Source organism: Melozone crissalis, unplaced genomic scaffold (genome assembly GCF_028551555.1).
Source record: "Melozone crissalis strain CALT ecotype California unplaced genomic scaffold, PUWL_Pcris_2 ptg000357l_1, whole genome shotgun sequence".
In the NCBI taxonomy this organism is placed as follows: domain Eukaryota; kingdom Metazoa; phylum Chordata; class Aves; order Passeriformes; family Passerellidae; genus Melozone; species Melozone crissalis.
Window position 1 is genome coordinate 99,040 of NW_026536102.1, and position 27,781 is coordinate 126,820.

Genomic DNA, 27,781 nt, shown 5'->3' on the forward strand with positions numbered 1-27,781 from the left:
CTCTCTACCAAACACTTGCTTCCATAAACAGGACATACTTTATTTAGAAAGCTTCCTCACCCTCCCATTCATTCAAATTATTAGCTGCATATTTTTATTAAGGAACACTGATTATAAGTTCTTTTTCAAAAATAAACACATCAAATCACAATGGTAGAAAAACTAGAGCAACATCTAACGAAATACTGAAAAAGTGTTCTTCAGTATAGAAGTATAACTTCTGCACATGTATCTACTCAAAATGGCTAAATATCTGCAGAATTTGTAATGTTGCTGAAGTTATGCAAGCTAAAGTAACTTTGTCTGGAAGAGTTATCAAATAAAGTTTTTCTATGAAAATAAACAAGAATTTAGCATAAGGGCACTATAACTACATCACTTGATGGCTACTGCTCTCTATGTAAACAAGGAAAGTAACCAAAGTGGACTTCTACCCTTATTGCAAAGCATGCAGTAGTTATCATATGAATTGAGCAAACAAGCAGCCTCTATCTTGTAGCAGCTAAAGTTTAAAGAGTAACTTAACAGTACACATTTCGTTTCTTACCCATTTCTTCTTTCTAATAACTCCTGGCTTCCTTGACCTCATGATAATAAATAAATTAGTGTCTAGTGACAAGCATATGTTTAAAAGCCCATCAGGTTCTGATGTCAGCAAAATTTTCCTCAAGCTAAGTTTTGCCCTCATACCTTTATTTCACCTTCAGGTATTTACCATGACAACTACAGAATACACTTCTGAGACCTGATCCAACTCCTTTAAAAGGCAACATTCCCTAACCATGAGTGGCAAGTCTTTGGGTGCCAAATTTAACAGCCCAGGCTTCCTCTAGTTCTACAGAGCATCCCCAGGATGATTCAGGGCCCCTAAATCAGGCTACTAACCATCCTCCCCAGGACAGTATTGGGAACCTGAGTCCTTAGCTGGGATACAATAGCTATCTAAAGTTTTATGATAGAAATAGCTTGATTATAAGTGTTGCACTGAATTCAGTGGTCTTTGGAAATAACTTCTCCAATGCCAATCGCCCAAATGTTTTTTCCCTCTCATCTTCAAAGAGCTTCATAATCTCCAGTCCATACTTGCACTGCCACTGTATCCCCTAAAATATGAAGCTCACAAGCCTAGATTTTATCTCCAGCACCATAAACATAGTCAAACATGATGGATAACAACATAAACTTTCAAGCTCACTTGACGACAGAGTACTTTTGAAGGACAGACTTGATTTTTGTCTGTAGTGTAAATAAAAGAAAAACCAAGAGATTTATGAGCCAGGAATTGTCAGGTTTGGGCTACATTATGATGTGGTACAGAACATTAGGCTTTGCAACAAGATGAAATGTATTATTTCTCTTTTGGCATTCCATACCCAATGGAGTATGGATAGCGAGCTTCAAGTTTTTATTTTTGCCATATAAGATCATTTGACTTTTTCCACTCCATTGTAGTATATTTTTAATTTAATAAAACTTATAATTAAAAAACCCCTTCTAGTTTATTCAAGGATTACAATTCAGAGGGGGTTCATTTAATTCCAATAGTTTTAACATCTGTGGTTTAAGTTGCAGAAAGCTTCAAAAGTAGCTATTGAAGTAATGTATTGCTTCATTTACAAAGGAAATTGGATGCCTAATGCATTTTGTGGTGCAATAATAACGAAGCTGTAGTATTTGCATAAAGCAGCCCACAGTAGTACCAGGTGTAGGTCCTGTCTGAAGAAAGGCTTTTAGACTTTTCCTAGCCCAGTGTGGACACATTATTCCATCGGGTTACACATTAGCATAGAGTTTTGCATTCCAAATGGCTTTGATTGGTCTGATCAGAGGATCAGCCTCTTCATCTCAACAACCTATTATTTGCTACAAGGATCTCATCCTGATAATCATGAGCCATACTTCTTCTGGGTATGAATTTATGTAGACCTAATTCAAACCTAGGAGGTGAACTCCAAACGGTGTTACCGTATTCGCTGCAACAACAAGCAAAGCAGAAAATGTCAGGGTTTAATCTGCTCAAGAGAGAAACACTCTCAGAAGAGAACTATGTCTCAAAAATATCTGTCTTGTGTTTGAACATCTGTGTAAGCATGCAGGAGGTAATCTGTACTAAGTTCAAGTTCATTACCACCTCATTGCAAGTTTTTCAGATTGGAATTAAGTTAAGACTGAAATGAGGTTTTTTTAATCCCTATTGTGCTGCACCAAAGAAGATGCTTTGTGACAGCAGGAAGAACGATTGCCTTTAGGATAGAAAATATAAAATTTGAGATACATCTGTCACAAAAAGATTTTTAAATAGTCTGCTAAGCCTACAAATACTTTTCTACACTACTGTACCCAGCATTGTCTTGCCAGTGAATACCCTTGGTGTAAAAGTAAGAAAATGTGTCTGATTTGAAAAATGTTACTGCACTCAAGTTTCTCTGAAAACCAAGAACAAGAGCTTGATCACATTGTATGAAATGCCTACATTTTCCTAGAGCTTCTATCCCACCAAAATTTTCATTTACAAACAAAGATCATCACATGAAGATAATAAATCTGGCAGCACATCTTGGGCTCCTTGCACGGCACAGGAGAGAAAATAAACAGCATCATAGTCGTCTGATATGTGCCAAATTACTTGAAAAATAAATTCAAAAAGCGTCTTCACACGGCAAATGAACGTCAAACTAACTTTAATGTGGTTATCTACAAATTTGCTGATAATATCACTGTGATAGCAAATTTTTACAGAGAAAGGTGACATAGGGAGCAGCCTTCTCCCTGAGGCTACCACACAGCAGGAAAGCCAGAGAGGATTTTATTCAGGATGATGTTGAGGGAAGATTATCCATCAGCACTCAAAAGCTTAAACACCAGTTCAGCAGTGTCCAGAAGGCAGAGAGCCTTGAATTGTGCAGCCAGCATTGCTGCATTTGCTATGTCAGCATGAACCCAAGTAGCAAGAAGGAGTGTGAAAACAGAATTAGTACTATGCAGAAAAGTGAATGTCAGTAAGGTAATGAACATTATTTACAAGCTTTGCTATTGCACACTCAAGTACAGCAACAGGACTCTTATTTAAAGCAAAACAGTCTATGAGAAGAGGCCCTTTTAAAGAAAAAGTAGATTCAAATGAAATTTCAAACAAAGGAAGGACTATGATGTCATAAAGGACTTGGCACCTCTGTACTAGTTTTCTCCCACTTTAAAATTGAAAGAGATCCAAGAGCATTTCTTTCTCTTGCCCTTTGGTTGTCAATTATAAGCTTTTTAAATCAAAAAACATTTGACTTTAAAAAGTGCAAGTGGAATAAATACTCAAACCAGTTATAGCCAATATTATCAAAGCAGTCTCTTGTGGATTTTAAGAATAATTTAATGGATCTTTGAGAATGAGATATTGTTGTAGCTGCTTGCCTCTGCCTGATGCTACTTTGATCACTTCAAAACCAGCCAATAATGCCTCTGCCACAGTGCCAGTTTACCCATTTTCATTTGCTTTCCTGAGGCTTTCAATGTAACAACCATTTAGGAGAAATAAACTTAGAACAGAGACCATGCCAGTCTTGGTTAAACACCATGAGCTAAAACCCTAAAGAAACCAAACCAAAACCATGTGAAAAACACTCCACAACAAACTACTCTGGACCCTCACATATTTTACTTACTACACACCACAAGGCAGTTTGTTGGAAGCTGCAAACCTTTCTGAGCTGATTACTTTGTATTCTGTAGATGCTCTGCTATCAAGTTATGAAAGAATTATAAAGGAATTTAAATTAAAAAACCACCAACTTTGGAACGATGGTTGCAAATCAAATATAAAAGCCAACACTATTTTGACAGGAATTATGTATTTTCATCAGATTTTCAGTTCACCCAGGACACAAACTATTAACCAGATGATCCTACAACGGGGTTTTATAAAATACATGACTGTGTGATCAGATTGCACCTCAGTCTTTTCAATGTTTCAGTAATCTAAACAAGTTCCTCAAATCTGAAAAATGCTGAGTGGAGAGGGGCTGAAGAGTAAATATATATATTTTTTAAAGTCAGGTGTATCTCAGTGATCTATTGCAGATAATATGATGCCTTTTTAGCCTGTCTTTCTCTAGAAAGCAAAGGGCACATGCTAGCTCTCGGTGTGAGGGGAAGGAACAGCAATGTGTACATATCCTCTTTGGGCACAAGGACTGAGTTCAGCTAAACTGAAATGTGGGATAAGAAGGCTCACACATTACAGTGTTCCCACAAGGGTAAGGAGACGTGCAGCCAAGGGGAGGCTGTAGCATGAAATTAAAGCTGATGATACATCAGAAAACCCATAGGATGAATGAGAGGGACAGAAAGGAAGGTTTCTTATCTATGTACTACACAACAATTTCACGGAGCAGTAAGTGAAGTTCCTGAGCAGCACACACAGAGGCATTGTCTCCCTCAGCAAGAGGCAACCTAACAAAAGAGGCTGGTTCACATACCAAAGGATGTCATCCCTTAACAGAAGAGAGAGGGAGCAGTGATTCCCTTCCCACGCGCTGATCTCCGTGGTCTAAGGGACTGTAGATCTTGGCTAAGCCTTGTCTGGAATCACAAGACTCTGCAGAGGCAGAAACGCGCTCTGGCACCTTCCTGGGGCATTAGGAGCATCTCCAACAGAGCAGAAAAGCCAAGGGCTTTTCCCACTGCTGGAAGACAACACACACATGGCAACTTGCAGGCTGGGGAGAGGAGACAGGCTGGCAGGGAAGTAAACCCAGACCAGGGCACGGGAACAGCACTGCAGATGCACAGCCAAACCAGTGCCCAGGGATTGTGGCATTAGGGGTTTGGTTAGACCCACAGGACAACTGCAGCACCACTAAGTCCCAGGGCTGCAGAAACTACTTTAACTGTTCTATCATTAGGAGTCAGCTGTGGAGCGGGCTGTGCACTTTGGCAGGACTCCAACATTTCCTTTGCATTAACTTCCTTACAAACATGTGCTTTCTATTCATACAAATTATAGCAGAGACCTCCACTACTAAGAATGCAAATTCCCCAAACTATCTCCCAGCTTTATCTCTGGATGATCTAGAGAATAGGATAGCAATATAATACTGCTGTCTCCATTCCTGGGTTTAGTTCCAGCTGACTGCAGACAACATCATGAAAGTAGGAAATACATAATAGGTACATAATGATCCAAATGGAAACTCCTCTGGTCACTGCCCTGCAAACAGCTACCAGGACTTGTATTGCAGGTTAATACTGAGAAACAACTTGTTGCTGCCAGGGATTCCAGTGAAAGGTCACCAGTGGCTGCTGTAATGGTAAGGACACGCTTACAAAATGTCACTCACCAAACCAGAGCTGCCACAGAAAGCAACAAGTAGAAACTACTGCTAAAACTAAGCTGAGAAAAGCCACTGTCAGAAGAGTTTCTATAAAAATACCACACACTAAGATGTTACTGCAAGAGAGTAAGAAACAGGGAAATGCTCATTGGAAAAAGAAAAAGCAGCAGGCTGAAGGGAGAAAACCCCCATACATCAAAGACAGTTCCTCAAATTATGGTTATAAAATACGGGGGCTGATGATGACACACAATTACATCTCTCCTTTTATTTTGGTATCCAATATGATTTTAGATTCCTTCCCTAAAGAACCTGAGATAGAAAAATTCAGATCCAGTGTCTGAAGCTGAATAGGACCCTAATTATTTGAAAGCACAATTGTATAACAGAATGTGCCTGGTCACCTTATGAATGCATCATAATAAAAAATGGAAAAAGATAATGTGGAGATTGAATGCTGAATTCTCTCATGTCATGTACATCTTAAGCACTAGGCTAGCCCCCAGAGATGGTGGCTGGCCCTGAGCCAGTGTTCCATCCCAAAGGATGGGACTCAGGGAAAAAAAACCTGAAACCAGGCTGCTGGACAAGAAAAGATGATTATCTGAGCCAGAGAGCATTCCTACAATAGGAAACTAAGTTTATGAAGGGATCAAGGGAGTCTAAAATGAGAGGAAAGATAAACCTAGAAATGTATTTAGCTGCTTCCTTTACAAGGCAGCCAGAGCTATAGCCTGACACTCCGTCACCTTTCTCCTGAAGGAATGCAGGATCTGCTATCACAAAACCACCTTGTCTGGAAGAGCAGCTGGTTGCTTCATCCTTGTGTGCCCCCTCCCACCTTTGGACAGTCTGTAGGTTGCTGGGACTGCAGACAGGAAGTTATGAGCCCTCCCTGTCCAAGTTATATCACTCTGAGAAGAACACTGGTTTAGAGGCCAGTAACTTCTAGAAGAAATTTCATGTTTGATAGCTTTAACTCGCTGTTGTATGCTACTACTGCCCTCTTACTCTCATTTCCTGCTTCTTTCTTATCTACATTTTAGACTTGGCAGTGTTGTTCTTCCTGAGATTTAGCTGAACATGGCCAAAGCCATGGTAATTCAGCTGTAGGAACTGGATTTTCAATAGATAATGAACATGCATACAGGACTTTTCCCACACACTCTTCCAGGAAATCTTAATCAAAGTGAAATATAACAGGAAGAAACCTGGTATTACTCAGTCTGGTGATTATAAACATCTGGTTGTTGATTTCTGCTAAGACCGAGTTTTTCATGGAAGCTCTTAATAAGCAATAAAGCACTAGATGAATGAGAAAATTAATGAAGTTTTCCATAAGCAACTAGAAAAACCTCAAAAGTGAACACCAAACAATATTTTACAATAATCTAACTACTTGCATGCTAGCTTTGTCTAATCACAACAGGTGAATTAACTTTTAGAAAACAAGATGGATGGCAGTTCAAAGCACCAAAACTGGACCTTACCGTTACTTAATGCCCGGGCTCCTATCAGCACATCAGGTGATGCAAATCATCTACAGCTTCCACCTCCAAATAGAGATGTTAAGTTTCTAAAGAGCCATAGAATGATGTAAAAATCTATACTGGAAGTCAGGCTTGCCTTTCGAAAGTTTTGTTTGCACTGTGCTTATACTTTTAAAAGAAAAAAGAAAAGGTGGTGGAGGTCAGATATTCCTCCTCCTCAACTCACTCATTTTTAATGTCCTCAAACAGCTCTTTAAAAAAGGAGATATTTTCTTTATAATTGGCTCATCAAAAGCCCAATACTTGTTGTCCAGATCATTCATTCTTTGAACTCGTGCTTCAGGGATATTTTTGATAGGCACTTTATCTAAGACACCCTGAAATATCCTTAACCGTTTCAAGTGGAAACAGTGTGTGCCACACTGAGTCAAATTTTGTATTCAATGTCAGAAACACGTGACAGGTGTTGTGCCCAGCTCAGAACGATGATAAGGCTGACAGCATGGAGGATTCACCATAGACAGTGGATTTGTCATGGCCTTTGTTACTGCTTTGAGGCTTTATTGGAAACATGCCCAATGACAGGAGATCCTGAGGTTATTCATGACCCACAGCCTCCAAAAGGGATCCTGTCACTGAAACAATAAAGCTAAATAGAGTCAGAAAAGAAATAAATTTTAAAAAGGGAAAAAAATCTATTTTTTTTTACAGAGCTACTTCATTATGCATTGCCCACCAGTCCATCCTCCCTTAACAGCAGTCAGCTCTAAAGACCAAAAAAATAGAACCATGTGACAGATACTGCAATGAACTCAGGTAAACCAGTTTTGTGCCTCTCTGTCTCTTGGAATAGACTTAACACTGAATGATAGGAAACATTCAGGTATGGGTGAAGGGAAAAATAAGAATATTGATGCCTGCAAAAAGAGACTTGGAAGTGGCAGAGACATTATAAACAGGGTTTTAATACGATGTGAATTACAAGCACTTGATACAGAGGGGATGATATATTGATTTTCCTCATTCTGAACTATGCCTGTCACTAAGATCAATGGAAGTCACAAACCTATATCAAGGAAATTATAATATGTGGAATTATTTATAGAATGGCTGCTCCAGGTACACATCAATTGCAGCATCATAATGGCCCGACTTATGACTGAGGACAAAGCCATCTATTACATATTGTAAATGAGAAAGTGTGCATTGCCATCATTGCTTCATTTTCCACATTTTTCATAAGTGAAAGGAAGAACTAATAGAAGCATTCTTGTACAGCCTTTTTTTATAAAGAAGCAACAAACATTGTAGAGTTTATCACTAAACGACAACAATTCCACTTACAAACTAAGTCATTAAAAGAACAGCTACAGGCAGTATTTTCCAAAACAGAGTTATGCAATGTACACCAAGGCAAATACGCTGAAACTTTGGGAATCACTTCTGGATTGCTCAAAATTCTGGGCACCCTGAAGAAGCTGAAAAGCAGCAGCACACAGGAGGGCAGCATCTCCAAGCTGCTGGTGGCAAGGAAGCATGAACCTGTAAACGCATGCTTCCTTTTTCCACTGCAAAAGCTCTGTCACCACTGGCAGACAAAGAAAAAGTCTAATGGCTACACAGGCACCTTTATAATTTTCATATCTCAAAATTATGGCATTTCCAATAAAGTCTGCTTTTGAATCACCATTTACTTCTACAGTTCACTTAGTTTCACAGCAGTCTCTACCTCCCACTGTTAACTCTTAAAAGAAGCCTTTCAAAGGTCAACCCAAACTGTTAGGATTCTAGATGGTAAAACTGAATTTTTCATGTCTACTTGTTCTTCTGAAAGGCTTAAAAGCAATTTGTGGCAATCAGCACAAAGGGATTTGATTGACAAACTTTAACAAAGTGATCTAGAGAAGATTCATTGGGAAAAAAACTGCTAAAATTGCAAATTAAATGGCAAATAGTTTTTCTCTGTCTGCCCTTGAAGGAAAATAGGTTCTCTTCTTAGACGTGAAAATTTTGAATTCGGGAGGGAAAAAGAGGAATTTGGCTGGGTTTTTTTTGTATTTTATTTTTAAACCTCTAGTATTGTGTTAGACTGATAGCAACCAGCATAGTTAGAAGATTTATTTCTTTACTATCCTGATGGTGCAAATTATTTTGTATGCTACTGCCACTACTGCAAAGCCTTTGCTTTAGTCCTCAGACAATCCTATTACCCAAGTCAAAGTAACTCATTTTTCACCTACTTTAATTCAGTTCTGAAATTCATATACAGGGCAAGAGCAGGATAAAGCTTTTGTCTGTTTGAAAGTACAGCATAACTGATAGATTTTACATTTTTGTAATGGTGCTTCAACCTCATATACCCATTTGCTTGTTTAATTTTTAAGTATTATTCTGATTTTTTTGCCTTTACAACATTCTTCTGTGACTTCAAATTACTGTTGCCTGCAAATATAAACTAATGTGTTAATCTTCTCAACTTTCAAATCACTCACATGACATAAACCCACTCAAAACCATTTATATTTTGATCTACAAAAACCTACTACATTTTTTTACTAACAAGTTCAGGTTTTTTAAAATTATATTTATGTCTGTGAAAATTTTCCAATCTCCTACTCTACTCAAAGCTATTCTAACATTATGGCGATTTTATGTAATTAAATTATTTTCCTGTCTGGTAACTTACTGTAGTTTACATACTTTTGTATTTATTGGAGACATACCAGAAAAAAAAAAAAAAAGCATTTGAAATGCCAAAAAACAACATTTAACACAGAAAACTCAGAATTCATTAATGATAAAATATGTAGTTATGAAAGACTGCACAAAACTCATTCACTCACTGAATCACTACAGAGACTGAGGGATTTATGCAAGGTGCAATACATCCAAAACAATACAGCTCAGTTCAACACACCACATCTCACTGCATTAGTAGCACTTGTCAACTAAACCTACAGCTAAGCCATCTCAGCTCATTTACTCTTTATAAAATTACCTTTTCTCTTCAGAGCAGCTATCTTTGCCAAAGGACAAAGGGTTTATGTGGGCAAACCTACAGTATTAGTCTACACATTAAGCACCTATTCTGGCAATAATAAATATGAAGGTCCAGAATTACCCATTACAGACCGTAAACATGCTTGTTTACTTATTAGGATCTTTATAAAGCCACTATACAAACAATTTGTGTTTAAGAAAAGTCCAAGATATGATTCAGTTACTTCTTTGCAGGCTGACCAAAATATTTTCTATTAGTTTTGCAGTGACCTTTGTTATATGTTATTCTAGTGTCGGGGATACACATTTTAAAACTCCTCTTGACAATGTGATTAGAACTGTAACTATATGATTAAAACTATATGATTAAGCTCATTAAAACCAATGATGAAAGTTTCTTTAGATAATCTAGCATGTGGATTAATTTTATGATTGACATTTGTTTGCTCAAGAAGGTTTTTTTATTCATCAAAGACTCAGGTAATGAAAAATCTTTACATCTTTTAATTACACATTCCTGATAATATCAGCCTCAATTTCTGCATAGTTGCAATTTAGAATAAAACATGTTTTAATTCACTTCTTCTAAAGCGCAGTAAAGATTTCATCAGGTATTAGTGGCAAACACCACCAGTCCAAACCTACTTGGATGTTTCTTTTCAATAACATGACTAGTAAGAATTGCCATGCGTAACAAATTTTTCTTTTGCTTTCTCAGTGTTTGTGTAGATGTCGAACAAAAAATTTAATGACTGCGCAAATGGTTTTTAAAATACCCTCAAAATTGAAAGATAACTTTTTTTAAAAGCAACTGCTGCTCAGACTACTGCTCATATTCTACACTCGGTGAGCTGACCCTTGCAAGATTTCACATATCTGTCTCACAAACTGTTAATGACAGATAAAACACACCGCTGCAAAGAGCCTGCCCTGAGGTGACCCAGCAGCAGTCAGGCTGCTGCTCAGGCAGGCCTGGGCTCTGCTGGGCACTCAGAACCAGCCTCAGACCCTGTGCAGGCAGGCCTGGGCTCTGCTGGGCACTCAGAACCAGCCTCAGACCCTGTGCAGGCAGGCCTGGGCTCTGCTGGGCACTCAGAACCAGCCTCAGACCCTGTGCAGGCAGGCCTGGGCTCTGCTGGGCACTCAGAACCAGCCTGGGCTCTGCTGGGCACTCAGAACCAGCCTCAGACCCTGTGCAGGCAGGCCTGGGCTCTGCTGGGCCCTCAGAACCAGCCTCAGACCCTGTGTGCCCGTGGCCCTGGGCTCTGCTGGGCACTCAGCACCAGTCTGGGCTCTGCTGGGCACTCAGAACCAGCCTCAGACCCTGTGTGCCCGTGGCCCTGGGCACTCAGAACCAGCCTGGGCTCTGCTGGGCACTCAGCACCAGCCTGGGCTCTGCTGGGCCCTCAGAACCAGCCTCAGACCCTGTGTGCCCGTGGCCCTGGGCTCTGCTGGGCACTCAGCACCAGTCTGGGCTCTGCTGGGCACTCAGAACCAGCCTCAGACCCTGTGTGCCCGTGGCCCTGGGCACTCAGAACCAGCCTGGGCTCTGCTGGGCACTCAGCACCAGCCTGGGCTCTGCTGGGCCCTCAGAACCAGCCTCAGACCCTGTGTGCCCGTGGCCCTGGGCTCTGCTGGGCACTCAGCACCAGCCTGGGCTCTGCTGGGCACTCAGAACCAGCCTCAGACCCTGTGTGCCCGTGGCCCTGGGCACTCAGAACCAGCCTGGGCTCTGCTGGGCACTCAGCACCAGCCTGGGCTCTGCTGGGCACTCAGAACCAGCCTCAGACCCTGTGTGCCCGTGGCCCTGGGCTCTGCTGGGCACTCAGCACCAGTCTGGGCTCTGCTGGGCACTCAGAACCAGCCTCAGACCCTGTGTGCCCATGGCCCTGGGCACTCAGAACCAGCCTGGGCTCTGCTGGGCACTCAGCACCAGCCTGGGCTCTGCTGGGCACTCAGAACCAGCCTCAGACCCTGTGTGCCCGTGGCCCTGGGCTCTGCTGGGCACTCAGCACCAGCCTGGGCTCTGCTAGGCACTCAGAACCAGCCTCAGACCCTGTGCAGGCAGGCCTGGGCTCTGCGGGGCCCTCAGAACCAGCCTCAGACCCTGTGTGCCCGTGGCCCTGGGCTCTGCTGGGCACTCAGCACCAGCCTGGGCTCTGCTGGGCACTCAGAACCAGCCTCAGACCCTGTGTGCCCGTGGCCCTGGGCTCTGCTGGGCACTCAGAACCAGCCTCAGGCTCTGCTGGGCACTCAGAACCACCCTCAGACCCTGTGTGCCCGTGGCCCTGGGCTCTGCTGGGCACTCAGAACCTGCCTCAGGCTCTGCTGGGCCCTCAGAACCACCCTCAGGCCCTGTTCGCTGGCAGCCCTGGCCTGGCTCAGAGTTCCATGGAGCACCACGTACCTCCTCATGCAATCCAGCGCCCGGATGAAGAAGTCTTTGTGCAGCTGGTGCTCGTCCCTCAGGATGGAGCACTGCTCCAGCGTCACTGACATGGATGTCCTGTCTTTGGCACTCTTGCAGCAGGTGAAGCGCACTCCGTTCAGCTTGCGGCAAATCTGAAACACGGGCAGGCCCCACAGGTCAGCCCTTCCTTCCTACCAGGCTGCGCAGCCCTACAGCTCTGCAAGCCCAGCGAGGGCTTCCAGACAGCTACAGCACTTCTCAAGAAGAAAACATCTTCTGGAAGTTAGTACCAGTACACTGAATTCCTGAATTTGACATGGGACTTTCATAACTATAAAAGAAACAGTTCCTTCACCGTTTCCTCACTGAATGCAGCAGCTGCCCTGTTCAATGAAAGCTAAATTGTCTGAATATCTGATGAATGAAGATATGGTGAGTCTTAACTCACAAACATGAATGTAGCAGACTAACTTCTTGTGAAGGTATGGAGTCAGACACATCTAACTTACATAGTTTTTATTTTCAACAGGTGAACTGTTCAATGTATGGCTCACAATTAATAAAGTTTAACAAATTGCTGCCATGGATTGTCTACTTTCACTTATACTTTGAAAAAGTTATAACACATAAAGGAAACATGACATTTTGGAGGATGATTCCTCCTCTTAGGAATCAATCTGTGGTTGTATCATTCCATTAGTTTATACTATTGTTTCAAATGATATTTTACTAGAAAAAGAAAAATTGAAGGAGAGCTTCTGTGCCCAAATCTACCATTTCCCAGATATAACCTGTCCTGAGAAAAGGTAATACTTTGCTTACACCTATCCCTGGGGAATCACAGCTGTAATGGTACAAAACCTCAAAATGTTTGTGAGAATGCAGCAAGGCAATAAACTACAGCAGGAATCACAAAAAGAAACTTCCCGCATTGGCTATCATGGGAGAGCTCGCAGGATGAACTGGAACATGAACTGAAACATGACCAGTGTCAGTCCAGCAAATAAGTGTTTCTTCATCTAATGCTAATTGCATTCTTAGAAATTCTATTAAACAATAAATACTATTAAATTCTATAAAAATCAGAAAATACTTAGAGCCTTTAAGTTCTTTGTGATACCATGGTGAGGACAATCTCAAAAGTTTAATTTAGGGAACCAATTAAGGGAATCTTACTTAGAATCCAAAGAGGTACAGGATAGTGAAGGAGAACCTATGAGTGTTTCTTCCATCATATAATTGAAAATTTTAAAAGTTAAATCTGTTTAAAAATTTGAACAGTTGCACTGGGATTTAAAACAAGTACTATATGATAATCTGCTTAAATAATTATGTGAAAGAACTGTTTCATTGAAGAGATTAATTCTCTTTGCACTAGTATCTTTGGAAGCCCCCGATTCATTGGGGCTATTCGATGTGAATGAGTCCTAAAAAAATTTTAAAATATTAAAAAATCATTTATAAAATAAAGTAAAAAAATCCCAGGTAATTATTCTGGATGAGTGATGGGCTCATATGTGGAATCTTGTACTTCCACTGCAATAAAAAAGTGATATTGCACAGCTACTGCACTGACAAAGTTTTCTTCTTACATCTTTTTCAATAAATAAATGGAATATAGAATAACAGTGTGTAGATCACTAGGACCAGAAATACACATTTCAGAAAGTTAAAGTAAGGGAACCAAGCAATCGTGTCCCACATCATACCTCAAGGACACTAAAAAATTATTTTGAGTAATTTTATATTATCAAAGAATGGATATCAAACAAATCACTCAAATTCTAGCAGGTTCTACCAGTTTAAAAAGTGAGAAAAAGAAATTGTCTGCAAAAAACTATTACAGCACATCTGCCTCCTTTAACCAGTGAGTTTTCCAGTCATTTCCTTAAAATCCATTGCAGTTACAAAGTCAGCAAGCTTATGAAAATGAGTTTATGGTTAGTTCATCAATTTCTTTGAAACAAGAGAGCTCACCGTTGCAGCCAGCCACATGATTTCTACATTCTTTCTCTTTTTGGCCTGGATATTTTGATGAAGACTTTCTAGCAATCCCTTTAAATCATTTTGTTCTTGAAAATGTGGTAAACCTGGGAAAAAAGGACGAAAAAAGTTGCTCATTTTGATAAGGTTGGTGATATGATTGTCCCGACTAAAGAATGCTCATGGTAAAGAACAGGTCTATTATTTACAGCCTTGTTTTGGAACACAGGATAGAAATTACCAGCTAAATATTTAAGGAATAAGCAAACCTTATGTCTTTTGAGTATTGCCTTGTCCTCCCTAAGATCTTCACGTGGAAATTTGAAGTATCTTCAACCTTTATCTTATAAATGGATGGTGAAAAACAAAACCAAATCTCTGCTGTAGTTCTGTTCATCAGCTATTACAGACATTCAAAAGAAATCAGAAAAATAAAAAAAAAACTGAGTGTATTACAACCTGCTTTGATGGGATGATTATTTTTTAAAATTAAAGTAAAAAATTAGGGTTTTGTTTTCAAATTGAAACATCTAGTTTTTGTTTTAAAATATGCCTTAGATTTTTCTATAATGTAAGATAAGGGTTAAACAGCACTTAGTATCCCCTCTAAAAAGTAACAAAGTATCTTTCTCCTGAAATTAAGTGGGGCTTTATTTTGAAGTAGAAAATAATTTCAAGTTTGCTTAAAATCCAAAAATTTACCTGCTTGTTCTGGGTATGGAATTTAAGTTGAAGTTTAATTTATCCTACATCTCCAGCAAAAATTCAAGAGTAGGCAATTTAATTTCCCCCTCTGTTTCATATGTATATAGAGGAGGGATTTTTCTAATGTTGCATTTATCCTTGCTAGTTCTGAAAATCAATAAAAACATGCAGAATCTGTTTTTTGAAATTATTTCTTCTCATGGTGGCAAAGTAAAAAGAATTTAAATCATAGTTATCACCAAATAAAGGGGCCAGAATCAAGTGGAACAAAGTGAAACTAAATTGATCAATGGATTTCTTCAAGCAGAGAAAGTAAATTATCCATCCAGTGAGGGGAAAAAACCCCACAACCCAAGCCCCAAACCCAAGCCCAAAAACTTATACTCAATTGGAAGAAAAAAAATGAGGGAAGTATTAATGAAGGTCAATATCCATTCTCCTAACGTGATCCAAGTTGGAATGATCCCTCTCATCAACAGGCTTTTACCTTTTACATCTAATAAATTCTGTAGTTTCCCTTATCCATGATTCATAGGAAGAAGTACTTTAAATCTATTCAAAAAGAACTAAGTTGCTCCAGTCATACTGTGCTGTCTAAAAAAACTCACAAACAAGAAAAAAAGAAAAAGGGAGGAAAACGTACATCCAGAATCTGTTTTGCAATAATTTTAATGTGGATTGTTTTACCTCTGTATCACAAGCTCTGATTGTACATTAGATAATGTAGAGCACATAAAACCACATCACACTCTGCTAGACTATTACACTTATGGGTGCATCTGTTTCTTTAAAACAGACAGCACAAAATGGCAAAGATGCTTTGAGATGATGCAAATGTATCACTAAACATTCTATTGCTCCCAGTAGCTTTCCTTTGGGTCACAGCAGAAAACGTGACATCTCAGAGGGATGACTTCAGCACAGGTACAGCAAGAGTCTCCTAATTCACAGTACTGCCAAAGGGGTTGCACCTTGACTGGAAATGATCAATGGCCTAAACTCCTTGGGTCCCCCACAGTACCAAACCACCAAATCAGGCTGATAAGGGGGAGAAGCCTGGAAATACCAAACAGCCTTTTTGTTTTCAGGTACTTACGTACTACTAAACAACTATCTTACGTTTTTGGACCCTTACTGTCTTAGTATTTCTATAAAAGCAGTACCATTTTGAGCTATATTTGGTCAGCATTTTTGGTAGGAACCTTGCTGGAAACATGCTCTTATTTTCAGTTTCTGCTAAAAGAATTTAAGAAGTTAACAAATGGGTAAATGACGAAGTGTATGTTCATCCTAAAGACAGAAAGTCAGTGGATGCTTAGTTACAAGCAAGACTATTATTGCCAAGGAGAAATACAGACACAAGAGGAAAACTAACAGCGAAGGTGGCAATACCTTCCAGGGAGTGGGAAATTGAATTCTTTGAAAGGGAATATATGAATGAGGCAGCAGGCCAGGGAGGCTACCAAGGGTGGATCCAACAGCCTGGCAAATAGGGCTGCAAATGCTCAAATTCTGTTGGGCTTTTTGAGCACTGTTTGGAACTGACAGCTTTGGGAACACAGTCCTGCATTGATTTTGTAGCACAGATTTGGCATTATAGGAAATTATCTGGATAGGTGGGACAAAACCATCAAAAAGCCATCAATATTGAATGCCTCTCACGTGGCCCCAGCACCAGGGTTGCTGCCAGCCTTGTATGGAGGTTTGTCTTCCAGACGAGGGGGAACAGGAGTGGGATTAAGTCCTGCCACAAATGAACAAGTTTGAGAGCTTCCCTTTTTTCCCAGGGGACTGGTTTAAAAGGCACATTTCTCCAAGGCAAAAGACTGACTCTGTATACTGGCAGGGAGCTACTGGGAAGGGCAGTGGAACCAAAAGATGCTTTATGTTCCACAAAAAATTGTATAAAGAAGAGACTGAGTTCTTAAAGGTAAAGAAAAAAAGCAAGAAAGTTATAATAACCAGAAAATACACGATGAACTAGACACAATTAGTTCTCAAAAGCCTTCACAGTCTGAAAGAAGTCCAGGAACTGTGTGGCTCACTAATAATCCTTCAGGAAGGCAGTACAAGTTTAAATTGTGTTAATGAAAAGTAGCCAATACTGTCTGCATGCAGTATTTTATAAAATAAAATCCATTTATGAGGTAGCAGATCTACCTTAGTCCTAACCTGCATGAGGTTAGTTTTTCGAGGATGTTTTCTTAGCAAGATTCCCCTCAATTAATCACCCAACTTATTGTATGAGTTTCTCTGTAGACATCCTGGAAATAAATACTAGGTCTGTGGGGGGATGGATGGGCATCCTGCCCATCATTTAGGAAGGGCTTTTGTTTCTGTCAAAATGATTAACAAATTAAAATCATCCTGATATAAGAGATAAACATGTATACATACGCATGTGATGTATTAAAGTTTTACATAGCATTTAAACATCAGGCAGTTAAATCTCCCACATTTGGGACTATAGTTTGGGCATTAAAACTAACAGGATTCGATTGATGCAGATGTTTTCTTCAGTCCTTGCTTCTGGCAATCAGAGTAACAGCATAGTAATGCTTATGTTTATAATACAGAAGTTCTACAGAAGTGGAATACAGGGCCTATTCCAATGAAACCTTGTCGTTCATATAATGATGATGTGGCTCATTGCTTGTATTTGATCTGCAGATTTCTCCATGGTTCACCAAACCTCAACATATTTTCAGAATAAGAACAGAGGGTATGACTGAAGCTGATGAAATTGCCCACCAAGTATTTATGTAAAAATACAGTAGGTACAGACTGTCCTCTACATGAAATATTAACAAACTTATTATTTTAATAACTTAAAATAGCTGTTCAGTTCATCATTCCTCTGTTTCATTTTCTCTGTAGTTTCTGCTGTGGCACAAGGCCTGAAATCACTCCTGAGACCAGCAGGGTCATGTACAGGTACAAAATGTTTAAATTTATGGAACAAGTTATGGGATTCTGCTAATATTACTGTCTTATAACCTTCTACCTACTCAAAGCTTTTCAAACCGATTTGGACATTGCATTATTTTGTACTCACAATCAGGAGGCATTTTTTCTGTAAATAACTTGTAATATTCTTTGAGAAGCTCTAAGTTTTCCTGGTTAATGTTTTCCTGCAAAGTGGTATCTCCAAACCTATGAAAATACACAATAAATTATGAAAAAAACCCAAAACCCACAAACAACAACAAAAGATAAATTATCCTTCATAGTTATTTCTTTGCATAAAGAAATAACTTTGGTGCTAAATGCATTAGATTTTGTCAAACATGCAGTAGTTAAGTTCTTGTATGCTTTGGAATTAATTTTTGGAAACGAGATCATCGCTGATGCATACTTCTTCCAAAAGTTTATTAACAAAGCAATCTATTTACAAACATGCAATAAGGCACTTATTCTTTTCCCCTCACAAATCGTGAATAAATGGAAAGGCACTTTGGGGGAATTCCAATTCCAAAAATTGGGTACCACAGGCAGAGAACACCAACTCTCCATCTCTTAGTGCTGCTACTGCTTAAGCATACCAATTTCTGTAAGAGCTGGATAATATGGAAGTGACACAAGATGGAAGAGAAGCTTATCTACAAAATAACTGTAGCTATAAAAACAAATATCTTTCTCTCTGAGACCAAGATTTCTACAACAGCCACATTTCACATGCCAAGAAACTAAATCTCACGGTACTACAAGAGATATGATTGTAAAGACACGAATGTCCCCATGACAATTAGGGCCAAAGTTTTGAAATTCATCTTCAGAATAGATTTGAAACGGGAATGGAGGAGTACAGGAAGAGAGGCATGGGCAGATAAGTGAGAAACTCAGAGAGAAGGGGACACAGATCAGAAGATACCAAATATGCTGCTAAATTGGGAACAAGGGAAGCAAATATTTCAACAGGCCACAGGGAGAAGATGTAACTACTTCCTTAGTAGCCATTGCTGCACTGTCACATGAGAACATTTCTTTTAAATCGGAAACATTCTCAAGTGTATTCTATCAAAAAACAAATTAAAAGATTTTTTTTCTAATACAGTAACATTTCCTAGAAATTTGCCACGAAAGTGTTTTTATATTCTCAGGTTCTTTATCCCACAAACCCCTCCATGTTTTTAGCCATAAATCGTGTGTGGTGTTTTCAGTCTCAAAAACAAATGTACAACTTTAGGAGTTAAGCAGCATTTTGAATTAAGACAAAAGCAGACTGTAACTGCATGCATTAAAGCTGCTTCTGCATTGAACTTATTTTCTTGGCAGATATTAGTACATATCCATATTTATAAATATGCAGTTATTTTGTTTTCTCCTATGGCTTTCTTTGCACACAATGTAAAATGACCACTGGGAACAACACTTCCTGCCACTTCACTTGCAAGCCAGGCATCTTTTCATACCAACTCCTCTACAAGCCCCCAGGTAATCAGGCTATTTCTAAATGTTGTCAAATTTTTCCTCAGACTATTCATAACTCAGTCCTTCCTGCCTATCTCACTCGTGTAAGCTCCCACCAGCCTGCTTCTTGCTTACCACATCATGTCTTACCTCTTATTTTTTGAGTGTCCCACTCAGAACTGTCATGACTGATTTTGTTGGTTTTGCACATTATGAGTTTGGCCACGTCACTCCTCTCAGCACTTTTCTCTTTATGTCATCAGAATAACCTATTTTCATTTTCAAGAAGTTTCCAAGTTCTCTAACCAGCTATCCAGCTCTTTCACAGTAAAATGCCAGATTTTACTGTCTTTAGATTCAGTCTATGTCTCCCATTTCAACTTTCTGCCTAAATTTTCTCACATACCACCACTCAACTTGGAGAAGTGTCCCATAAACATTCACAAAGCTACCTAATGACATTCTTTAGTAGACTTCTTTAAAAGACTGGGTTTACTTGGCTGTCTACAGTGAACAGGAGATAAAATCCTGTGGTGTTTAACTTCTTGCCTATTACCCAGGTTAAGGATTTTCACTGTATCCCTCCATTACTCCAGCTACAGCTTTGCTATAAGCTTTTGGCTTAGAGCAAATGCAACCTCAAGATAAGCATTAGGTATTTTGGACGCTCTGTTAATAAAAGCAGCTAAAAGAAAAGAAGTTTTAACAAAGTAGCTGTCTGTATTGACATCTTGACTTCTACTTTGCAGTTTTAGCCCTGCACAAATGTGGTAATTTAACATGACTGACAGATACCCTTCTCTTGGAAGAGAAAATTAATACGTTGGTGAATCCATGACTATTTTTATACTAATTAATTAGTTTCCAGCAATCTGTTGCAGAGGAGTACTAATTTCTCTAGCTTATCACTTGTTTGGTCTCTTCAAACCCATCTTCAAGATGTAAGAATTTTGAATTTTCAAACTTGTGTGAGAATTTCAGAGTACTGCATACAACCAAAATTCTGCATCTGAAATAGAAATCCATTTTGCACCTGTATCCAAGAGAAACATGGCACCAACTCTGTGAAACGGAGCCCTGCTTATGATCTTATCTTCATCTGGACTTTTTCACTGTTCTACATTGCTTCATAGCTTGTGTTTATTTCCTTTAATACCTTTGAAAATACACACTGAGTCAATGTGAGATTGTCTAAGAGCAAATAACAAAGAAGATTTGTTTCTAATCCTGAGAGATAGCCTGTACCAGCATGGAGTACTTGGACAGAAAATGCAACGTGACTTTTCCTTACCTCTCTGCCAGTGTTTGCTGCTCATTGATTCCAACATTAAAGAGCACTGGATACATGCGAAGCAGCTTTCCCTCTTTAATCTCTTGTGGCAGCAGCTGAAACATCTTTGCTGGGAGCTGGACCTCTATAATGTAATGTTCACTAGCAACAATGAAAACAAGAGTGAGGATGGGGTTCTTGAATGTCAGGAAAAGTTTCTTCAGCCAGAGAATGGTTGAGCAGGTTGAACTGGCTCCCCTGGGAAGTGTCACAGCACCAAGCCTCACAGAGTTCAAGAAGCATCTGAACTCTCAGGCACGGGGTGTGATTCTTGGGAAGCCCTGTGCAAGGCCAGGAGTTGCACTTGATGATGCATATGGGTCCCTTCTAACTCAAAATATTCTGTGATTCTGTAAAGAATGTTCCAAAAGCGCCTCTAATAAAAGAATGGCCTCTAATAAAAGCATGTGAGCTCCTGAACAGAATTTCACCTCCCCTGGGTGGCTGGTGTCTACCACCCACACCAGATGATCAGTGCACTGCTAGACAGTGCCACACACTTTGGATTGATTTGTTTGTGCACACAGAATGTCAGGTTTAAGCACTTTCCTAGAAAAAACAATTACAAGTAAATATGCTGACTCTTCAAGATAAGAATTTGTAGTTTGATTTTTCTGTCTTGCATTTCTACAGTCTTTCACTCTCATTTATTGAGCCATACCATATAACAACCAAAATAAAAATGGAGGGTTTCTAAAAAAATTATTAGAAAATAACTAGATTTTCACCTTTTCATCTTTTCTTTTTACGGTTCACTTCCAATGCTGTTTGATAGGAGCAGTCTTATCACAGCTCTAAGAGGAATGGCACTCCTCCACATAAACCTTGTAGATTTTATTTTTAAAATTTTTTTAATTTTAATTATTCCCATTGTATTGCCTATCATATTCCAGCCTTCCTGTTATTTATTCAATCCCTTCTCAGAAAGCCCATATGATGAGAGTGAATCATCCAGATTAATTAAGTAAATCAGTGGTGAAAGCCCCCTTCAGAGGAAACATATATTTTCTAAAAGTTCCTGCTTTTAGCTGAATTTAATTTACAGTCATCTTAAGAGCAATGATACTATTAAGGAAGTGATTTTTGCAAAATAAAACTATTTGGAGCTTCAGACTAGAATAATAATAAAGATGAAAAATCCATTCCAATCTTGTTAACCCTCAAATAGCCAAAATAAACGGAGTATTGCAGTATATGTCCTGACATTCAGCAGTACTCACGTGAGATTCATAAAGGATAAGTGATTTTGTGCAAGGATTTCTGAGACTGCCTATGTCCTGTGTGATTTTCAGCAGCTAAAAAAGGCTTCCATTTTTAAAAGTGACTACTAAGTTTTTAATACTAAGTGGCATCGGAGTTTTTTGGTTTCCATCTTAAAAACAATCAAGGCCTAACTCTTGGAACTGCAGTTTCATTTCTCATGCTGAAATACAAATTCAGGACATTCAAAAGCAAAGTTTCTCAGTTAGAGACCACATTTGTAAACAATGGCCTTGTCACTTGTCCAGGGTTCAGTATCCATGTGTGAATAATGCACCAGCAGCTCTGCACAACACAGACGCTGCTCAGATTAATCTGTATTAGTAACTGGAACTTCAGCTTTTTATCAGGAGAGTAACCCAGAGCCTACTGGCTTTTAGAATCCCTACTAACTCACCTTCTAAAAAGTAAAACAATGCACTTTCAATAAAACAGAACTCAGCAACAAGAAAACCATTAGACGGGTTTCATGGGCTACAGATTAAAACTGCAGCTCAGTTTCCTGGGCTCCAAGAAACAAAGTTCTTACCGCCTTCCACTTATAATAGGCAAAAAATCTTCTGACTTGGCTTCAATTACTCTAAACATTACTTTCTGCAAATCTGAAATGCCCACAGCCATGTCTTCGAGCATCCCTGCTTCTTCACCTACATGAAAAGATTAAAGAGACTATTAACAGAGTTGGCAGATCAGTCACTGTATAGGTCAGGGCAAAGCAATATATTTTCCAGTCTGTGCATCTAAAAATCACAGTTCTAAATCCACATTACAGTAACCTACATAAAACCAGACTCATTTCTTGAACTGCTGACAATTCTGTGCCCTAAATGGTAACCATGAGTATTAAGCAATTCTGAAAATCAGCCTGCTCTATATAGACATAAAATAACCTCAGAAAAGCCATTTTTGTCTATTCTGAAAGTTTTCAAAAGGCTTTCCTGCTGATGGAGGACAAAGGTTTTGAGAATAAAAACAAGCATCATGTAAAATGAAGAAGACAGCTATCTCCAAATGAGCAACTGCATAATAAAGCTGCACAAATGCTAAATTCCTCTACTTTAGTCAAAATCTCTGATTCAGGGAATGATTCCAATAGATCTAGTTCAAAGTTTGAAAGATAAGGCAATTTCTCCCTCCAAATTTCCTTTTTAATACATATCAAATAATGGCATGTGTAACAAACTATGAAACTGTTTTCAGGCTATCTTCACATTATCAGCACTGGGGATCAGGGCCGAGGCTGATAAAAGCAGTAAGTGTTTAAATCTTCCGTTTGCATTAGTTTTATAAACCTGCTATTTTGGGTCAGGTCTGCATGGAACAATAAGCAGGCCGTGTTCTCTGAGGAACTCAGAATGAAACAGATTAATAACTTTTGCTGCAGAATTAACAACACAGTGTCAATGACTTCAGCTGTGCTATTATGTGCAAGTCTACTGTCTTGTAAGGACAAGATTTGATTCAGCAAGCCAAATAAGAGGCTTGCTGAGGTTAAAATAAGAACTTCCTGGGTAACTTCTGGGCAGGGAACATAAGGAACTTTGTCCAAGAGCAATACTTACTGTATGTGCTAAGGAGTCCTTCATACTGCACCAGCAATCCAACAGTGTGAAGCTGTTGTAAAAATCCTTGATCATGTAAACCTGTGTGCAATTTGATTGCAAAACCACAGACCAATCCAGCGAGTTGTAAAGATAATTAAAACATGTGCAAGAGTGTTACAAGACAAACAGATACAAGACATTTCAACTGTTACAAGACAAACAGTTAAAATGAGGCTTGCCATCATTATACACAACAGAGGTAGCACCTACATATTTGAGAAATCAGCATAGGTATTTCTGTTTAGTGACTAAGTACATGATTTCATAATAATGTATTTTGATGGGTTTTTTGGGGGTGTATAAAGTAGTGAAATATTCTGTTAAGGTATATTAGATAAGCTTAATTTGTTTTGTATCATTGTGTGTTATTTACACTGACATAAATAAGACCAGAACCTCACTTGTCAGGCTTCAAACATGCAAGACTGTGAATTAAACATGTGAATTCTGATGGATTTGAAAGTGGTTCAACATCTAATGTAACTGAATCTCCTAGGCAGCTGCCAACTTAAGAGAGAAATTAAGTGAAATGTTTAGAAAAAAATCTATCTGAAAAAAACATGATATACAGGAGAAGACATAAAGAGCTTCAGTTATTTGCCAAGAAAAGACAGTTCTAAGGAAAGACATGCTAATAGTATTTAAACACTTAAAACACTGCCACAAACTGAAAACAAATTGTCTTCTCCCTATTTCCAAGGTGACCAGGAGAAAAAAATCTCCCTGGCTTGGATGCTGCCTAGCCAGTACCATGGATTTCTACTTCCTATTTAATTTCTTACCACATTATAAATTATTTAGGTGAATATAATGGAAAATAAATGAAAAAGCTGTATCAAATTGTAAGGGAAAAAAAAAAAAACCAATGAGAAAGAAACCCACAAACACTGGCATGAAGAGTATGCTTATAATTAGAGCAAGAGAAGGAAGTGAGCGACACAAGACAACCTACTGCTTGGCTGAAGACGATGTCTCTCCTCAGGGTCAGCATCAGGCACTGGGGCAAGCCACAGGCAAGTTCCTGGAGCAGGACAAAGGCCATGGACTGCTTGGCCCTGGTCACCACCTCTGCCATGCAGTCCTTCAGCGTGACCACCAGCGGGTACAGCTGCTCGTACCAGTCACCTACAACACGACAGGTCATCTGCTCCAGACTGGAAAACTCGCAGTGAAAAACCCTTCTTCACTAGGAAGGATGGCAGGAGCAGCTGTGCACATCACCCTTCCCTTTAAAACAACCCCTGCAGCTCTCCCCAGACCACTGTGGGACCACAAATGCCACTGGAGAACATACTTATAAGCAGGATTCCATCTTACCACTGGGAATGGGGTTAAATCCCTGGCCTGAATCCAACTGCACTCTGAAACAATGGCCTTTTCCAACAGTCCCAGCATCCCTGTAAAACTGGTATTCAAGTGTCACAAACAGAGTACACAGGGAAACACATAAAACCTCATTTAGCACACAGAGATTAATACAGTGGCGATGGAGTCTCCTTTCAGGACTCAGAACTGGCTATGTAAGAAATGAAATAGCATCAAAAATGCAAAACCAAAGAGAATAACCAAATATTTAAGAAAAGGTGGGTGCTGGAGGGTAAAACACAATAACAAATAGGTATCTGGAAGGGTATCACCTACTTAATCTACAGGCTGGAAATATAAAAAGCTTCAGACCATATTCCTTTTTTTTTAGATTCTATGTTGTTCTCTTTAAACATTTAGACATTTTGAACTCATTTTAGCTATTTCTATCAGAGAGATGCAGAGTATTTTGAAACATGTTTTTCTCTATGAAAATACACGCTAGGCATATTAAAAAAAACACTCATGAAATGATTGAAAAATGTGATTCCTTAATACATTACAAATGAAACAGTGATAACTAGGAATGGAGGAGAATTGGAACACCTTACACAAACTTGCCCAATAATCCCAGCTACTCCTGAATTTTATATGATTTAATAAAATCAGACCTGCCTGGTAGTTGCATATGGCTTTGCCTACCCCTAAGTTGAGCAAATAATAAAAACAAATAAATAAATCCCCCTCCTTCAGAATCTACATCTCAGTTTGATTGTACAGTTTGAAATGAGGGAAATCAACACTCTAGAAGAATCTATATAAAAGTTGGGAATGCAACTGACAATGCAACAGTCTATAATTGGCTCATATTTTCTGTAGGTCAGTGTAATTAAGAATCAATGATAATTAAAATCTGTTGTAATTAGGTGCAAGACAGCAGCGTGTTGTTTCAGGTAACATTCTGAGTCAGGCCAGTAAAACCTCATTAGAACTGAGGAAGTTCTTGAGGCAGAAGACAGCTGCCTGTTGCCAGTCAATTTGGCTGAGCTCCAGAAAAACACACAAATTAATAAAACTGCAGCCAAGAAGACTGCAGAGAGCTTTGAAAGCTGGGAGAAATTAGAGAAAGCAAGGAGCAGGAAAGGGGAACAAGGACAGAGCATGCACAGAGAATCGGATGAGCTCTTTGTTAACTTTGTGGTCAGACAACATGAGTTTTACCACAGTCATACATATTTAACCATGAGTAACACAGACTGAGGAAGCATTCCCTGGAAAAAAGCAGTTCTGAAGCGAGTGTCATCCTGACAAAACAGACCATGAGCCACCCCCAGGCACAAGCTCCAGGTGATTTTATACATGTCATTGGCTAACAGAGTGATGACACGCTGTGTGCCAAACGCTGGTGTACACGTTTTAGAGAGGCTGCTGGAAAAATGGAGAGCTTGCAGCGCAGAGCTACCAAGATTTAATCTCCTTAAGCTGATGAAAAAGACTGAGCAGCAACTTGATTTCCCCTCTTCCTGAGGAGAAAATAACAAGAACTAACTGTGGTGTTTATTCCAGGGAATAAAAGCAAAAGAACAACCAGAGGCTGCTGCAAAACACAGACGAGTTTAGAAATAAGGTAGACAAAAAAGTGTAATGTACTGGAAGCCAGTGTAGACAGATCAGGCAATCTAAAGTCTCAGTCAAATTACAATCCTTTATTAATTTAAGCAATATACATATGCCAATAAAAGCATCAGCAGCAAAGTAAGCTCAAAGTCTAAAGTCTAAGAGTTCTCTTAGAGTGACTCAGTAAATCATATTGTATACATTTTAGAATAAGATATTTTTCAGAATACCTTTGTAGAATCACTTCAGGAAAGGAATAATACAAATTATTGCTTTTAACACATTCATGGACTCACACACATTGAGCCTTCGGATCTCAACTTTCTTTTAAATTAAAATCACAGCGGAAAATTGTTTGAAGAAGGGGTGAAGAATTAACTGAATGAGTGACCATCTAAAAAAAGGAGATTAGAAGCAAGAACAGAAGCGACAAGGAGACTCCGGGATGACTGTCAGGTTGCTAAAATGACATGGGCAGCCTGTCAGTTTGGAACACTTAGCATCCAGAAGAACTGTCAGAGTCTCCGGATAAAGCAAAGAAACTCAGCACAAAAATAGAGCTAGTCAGCCACGGGAAACTAAAACAAGGCATGAAAACCAAACATATTAAATTAAAAAATTAAAGGATGAAACTAAAAGGACAGTACCACCGCTATGCAGTTAGAATGAGATTAAAACAAAAGTGCATGTTCCACAAAGCACTGAGTAAATATTCCATGTTCATTGCCAAGAGAGTGATGGCAGCTCAGTCTGTGACAGGATTTGCCCTTTGGTTACTGGAAAACGCCCTTCAGCCCCATGTTCCTGTAATCAACAGGCTGTGCAGGCAAATGACCTGCTTAGCACCCAGCTAGTCAGTTCTGCGTGCTCATATCCAAGTTGCAATATGTCAAACCACATGTTAAATTTTATAAACTTTGGCAGAAAAGCAAGCTTCTGGTCTTTTCAAAGTCAGGCCCACTGAAATGCTCATTAAAATATGCTGGTAACCAAAAAGGATGCTTCAGCATAGTACTCCTATCTCCTTTAGCCCTAGCAACAGATTAAAAAAGCCAATTTTGTCACTGCTATTTGTGCCACCTAAAATCCATAAATTGCTTTAAGTCACTTCAAAACTTGAATGGTATGAAGTTAAAAAACCAAACCTTAAAGAAAAAGCAGAAGAATGCATAATGTTGTGCCCTTAAAGCAAAGGGGGGCACTACAGCCACACAAATGTAAGAAACACAAATATAAATGTGACGTATAAATGTAACAGCAGATACCCACGAGGTAACGTTTCACTTAAATTAATCACTCGCTACCTGATCATAAAAATATTCCATGACAGAATTGAAATAATT

The 27,781-nt window shown here is 39.2% G+C and overlaps 1 protein-coding gene across 1 annotated transcript in view; it reads right to left on the reverse strand.

The window, feature by feature from the left end:
- Nucleotides 1-27,781, reverse strand: part of LOC128949966 (inositol polyphosphate 4-phosphatase type II-like) — a gene marked incomplete at its 5' end in the record, with an annotated part of 99,435 nt that overhangs the window by 12,237 nt on the left and 59,417 nt on the right. Inside the window, 7 exons of the mRNA XM_054294858.1 lie at nt 12,222-12,376; nt 14,202-14,314; nt 17,968-18,065; nt 20,614-20,754; nt 22,442-22,559; nt 23,475-23,599; nt 24,470-24,641. Coding sequence (XP_054150833.1) covers nt 12,222-12,376; nt 14,202-14,314; nt 17,968-18,065; nt 20,614-20,754; nt 22,442-22,559; nt 23,475-23,599; nt 24,470-24,641 — 922 coding nt within the window. The remainder of the gene's footprint in view (nt 1-12,221; nt 12,377-14,201; nt 14,315-17,967; nt 18,066-20,613; nt 20,755-22,441; nt 22,560-23,474; nt 23,600-24,469; nt 24,642-27,781) is intronic.